This window comes from Tribolium madens, unplaced genomic scaffold (assembly GCF_015345945.1).
Source record: "Tribolium madens isolate multiple individuals breed KSU strain unplaced genomic scaffold, Tmad_KSU_1.1 Scaffold_91;HRSCAF=231;Tcas5.2_LG7, whole genome shotgun sequence".
Taxonomy (NCBI): domain Eukaryota; kingdom Metazoa; phylum Arthropoda; class Insecta; order Coleoptera; family Tenebrionidae; genus Tribolium; species Tribolium madens.
Genome location: NW_025401063.1, coordinates 705,332 through 709,013, shown reverse-complemented (window position 1 = coordinate 709,013; position 3,682 = coordinate 705,332). Strand labels below are relative to the sequence as shown.

At 31.6% G+C, this 3,682-nt stretch overlaps 1 protein-coding gene across 1 annotated transcript in view; it reads right to left on the bottom strand.

Moving 5' to 3' along the window:
• LOC123011482 overlaps window positions 1-3,114 on the bottom strand; it is a 5,960-nt gene extending 2,846 nt beyond the window's left edge. Inside the window, exon 1 of the mRNA XM_044408928.1 lies at window positions 2,120-3,114. Coding sequence (XP_044264863.1) covers window positions 2,120-2,887 — 768 coding nt within the window. The 5' untranslated portion in view covers window positions 2,888-3,114. The remainder of the gene's footprint in view (window positions 1-2,119) is intronic.
• Between the last annotated feature and the right edge of the window lie 568 nt (window positions 3,115-3,682).

Genomic DNA, 3,682 nt, shown 5'->3' with positions numbered 1-3,682 from the left:
AATGTGTTATTTTTGTTAATTTCTTCGATTTGGTTAGTTTTTTTTGTTAATGAAAATTTTGTTGATTTCTGTGTTATTTTAATTGATTTTGAATCTTCTATGAGCAAAATTTTGTGTTTTTTAGTTATTTAATCTCATTTTTTTAATTCAAAATTTTTGTCATTTTGTTATTTTAATTTTATTTATTATTTTCTTAGATCTCTTTTTCAATAGAAATCGTAAGTATTTAATGACATCTCGTTAAACATTACATTTTGATTCTTTTCAATTTAGTGTTATTTCTTAACTCAAATCGATTTTATTTCGAGATATGTTGAATATTTCAAAAAATGATTTGTTTTGCTAAATTTGCTTATTTTGGTTACTTTTTTTTAATTTTTCTGATTTTACAGTTTTATCACTGATTGAAGACCAATTAATACGTGCAATTAAGATAAATTTAATCTAAATTAAATTCAAACTATAGTTAATTTGTTGTTTTTTTTTTAATTTCTAAACTAGTATGCAAAAATCTATTATAAACGAAAATTACTATCAACTGTAATAAAAAATAAATCAATTAAAAATTTCAGTAGATTCAATATACAGGGTGTTAAAAAAAGGTTGTAAAATATTTAAGGAGGTAATTGTATGGACCAAAATAAACAAAAAAGTTTTAAAAATGGATCCAGAAACGGTTTCGGAAATATCGAATGTGAAAATTTTTAGAATTTTTACTAAAAGCTTTTTRTTTGTTTGAACAGATTAGAAAAGTCAGTGGCATAGTTGCCAAACTTTTTTATTAATTTTTTTCAGTTTTTGAAACTCTTGAAAAACCAAATTAAGATTATTAAGTTTTGAGCTTTAATTAAAAACAATATTTTTTTAGCAAAATTTTGCAGTACGCCACTGACTTAAAGCCCACTAAAAGTGTTGTACGTATTGGTTGCTTAGCAACGAATTTAAGATATAACTTAAGTAAATTATTAAAAAGCTTTTCTTTTTTGATCGCACAGATTAGAAAAGTCAGTGGCTTAGTTGGTACACTTTTTTATTATAATTTTTCAATTTTTGAAACTTATATTTTTTTAAACTCTTAAAAAACAATTTTTGTTTAGTCTATTTTAAATCTGATCTTTGAGTTTTGAGCTTTAATTTAAAAAAAATGATTATTTAGCAAAATTTTGCTAATTGTGCTACGCCACTGACTTGGTTGCTTAGCAACGAATCTAAGATGTAACTTAAGTAAAAGTGATTATTCTTTCTCGTTGCTAGGATACAAGTCAACAAGGTTACTCCATGTAAAAGAAAAGTCAGTGGCGTAGTTGGTACAATTTTTTATTATATTTTTTCAGTTTCTGAAGCATTTTTTTTCATTAATTAAAAAAAATTATGGTCTACATTCAGAAAACCGGAAACTTTTGAAAAATCTTTTTTGATCAATAAAAAATATAATTTTTTATCCAAAAATAAAGTTTTGAGCTTCAGTAAAAGAAATGTCGCTTATTTAGCAAAATTTTGCAGAACGCCACTGACCTAAAAAGCATTAAAAGTGTTGTATTGGTTGCTTAGAAACAAATCTAGGATGCAGGTTAAGTGATGGTAAATATCCGGTTGCTAGGATACAAGGTCAACAAAACTATTGCATGTAAAAGAAAAGTCAGTGGCGTAGATTTTGGGCTTGTTGTAAAAAGTTTTGAGGAAAAAAGCTGTTATTTTTTAGTTTTGGTTGAACAATTTTTCTGTGAAAATATATAAAACACATTTTTGTTCAATTTATTTGATCTTTGATCAATAAAGAAACAAGTTGATTATTTATCAAAATTTTGCACTACGCCCCTGACCATTAAAATTGTTGTGAAGGTTTTGACGTAATAATTTTTATTACACTTCGCCTAAAGACTAAAGTTTTGAGCTTCGATAAAAGAAATTTCGATTATTTAGCAAAATTGTGCAGTACGCCACTGACTTCAAAACTATTAAATGTGTTGTATTGGTTGGTGAATATTTTTTCCAGTTGCTAGGATACAAGGTCAACAAAACTATTGCAAGTAAGAGAAAAGTCAGTGGCGTAGATTTTGGGCTTGTTGTTGTAACTTTTATTATTATTAAATTAAATTAGTAAATAGTCATGACTCACTTGATATTTGAACATCATGTTGTTGCTCCAGCAATCACCGTGTAGCAAAGCGGCGTATTTAGGCTCAGAGTTGACACAATCTGCAAACGAGTTGACGATGTTGTACCCGGAGTATTTTTTATACTGGGTGATGATATCGTCATCTTCGCCCGGAACAAACGCCTTTTCGACCACTTTGCTCACTTCCATCAAATGCTCCGGGAAGTATTTCTTCTCCAGGAACTCCCCATAGACGTTGCACAGCCCCTTGACCAACTTGTTGTATTTTTCCGGGTTTTGGTCCCGGAGCGCGAAAGAAAAGGCATGAAACCGGCCATAAGTCTTGAAAATCAACTCGACATGTTTCTCGTCTAATTCGGCCGTTTTGTCAAAACARTCAAACCCCTTTTCTTTGAGGTTTTCCAAGGCGAGCATTTCCCGGTTTTCCTCCACGACGGTTTTGAAGCATTTGGGCACAAACTCCGGGGATTTTCCGGCGAAATGCCCGAAGGCGGGGCAGAGGTGGGAGTAGAAGTAGGTCTCGTTCTGGAAACTCTTCCGGATCGGGGCGATCTCCCGGATTTTCTCGTCGAGGAAGGCGGCCTTGACGACGATGTGGTGGGGGCGGCCTTGGGGGTCGGTGATGGTCACCATGAAGATCTCCCCCAGGTAGCCCTCGCCCTTCTGGTTGGTGGTGATGGAGGCGATGGTGGGGTTCTTGATCCCGGAGGTCTCCGACACGGAGGTGATGAAGGAGGCGAGGTCGGGGCGCACTTTCAACGCTTCCATTTTGAGTGAGATGATGGAGGRTGYGAGGAGTATTTATAGTGTTTGAGGAGTGACGTAACGAAATGACGCTTCAAGTTTGAGTTTATTAAAGATTAAAAATCGGGAATTTAATTCAGTTGAGATAATTTAGAGTTTCGCAAGGTTGGCAATAACTCTGTTAGTTATGTCATTTTGCGTTGCAATTATTTTGAGAATTAGACTTGGTTTTTATCGTTTTATTCGATTCAATTGTCGTCATTATCTCTGATATAAAGTAATCTGTGTTTGGAATAAATGACAAGGTCATGGACAAAAATTCATTTAAATTAAACATCTGCGCAGTTTTATTTCGCACATACTCACCTATAAATATTTACACAATTCTTAGGCAAAATAAATTGAAAAAAAATTTACTAAAAATTAGCAATTTGCTCAAATTTTGGTTTTCAGGTACATTTTTAATGTCGCTCAGTGTACTGTTCTAAAAATATCTAATTGGTTCATGTGTCTTGTTTTGTTTTTTGTATTTTTGCAATTATCTAAATAACCTTGCAATATTAAACAACACTAAGAAATGTAATTATTTTAAAAAAATGTTCAGAATTTCAGTAGTGGGCTAACTATGATTTTTACAAATAAAAGAATTTTATTTTTAACAGTTCTTTTGTTATGATTAAATTTAACACTTTGGTCAAAGTAGTGTTGCACGATTTGGGTTATTTTCAACCTGAAAATTTAGTTGCAGTAGAAAAATCTTTTGATTAAATTTCTGATCAGTCGCTTTTGTTTTTTTTTATTCTTTTTTGCAAATTTAAA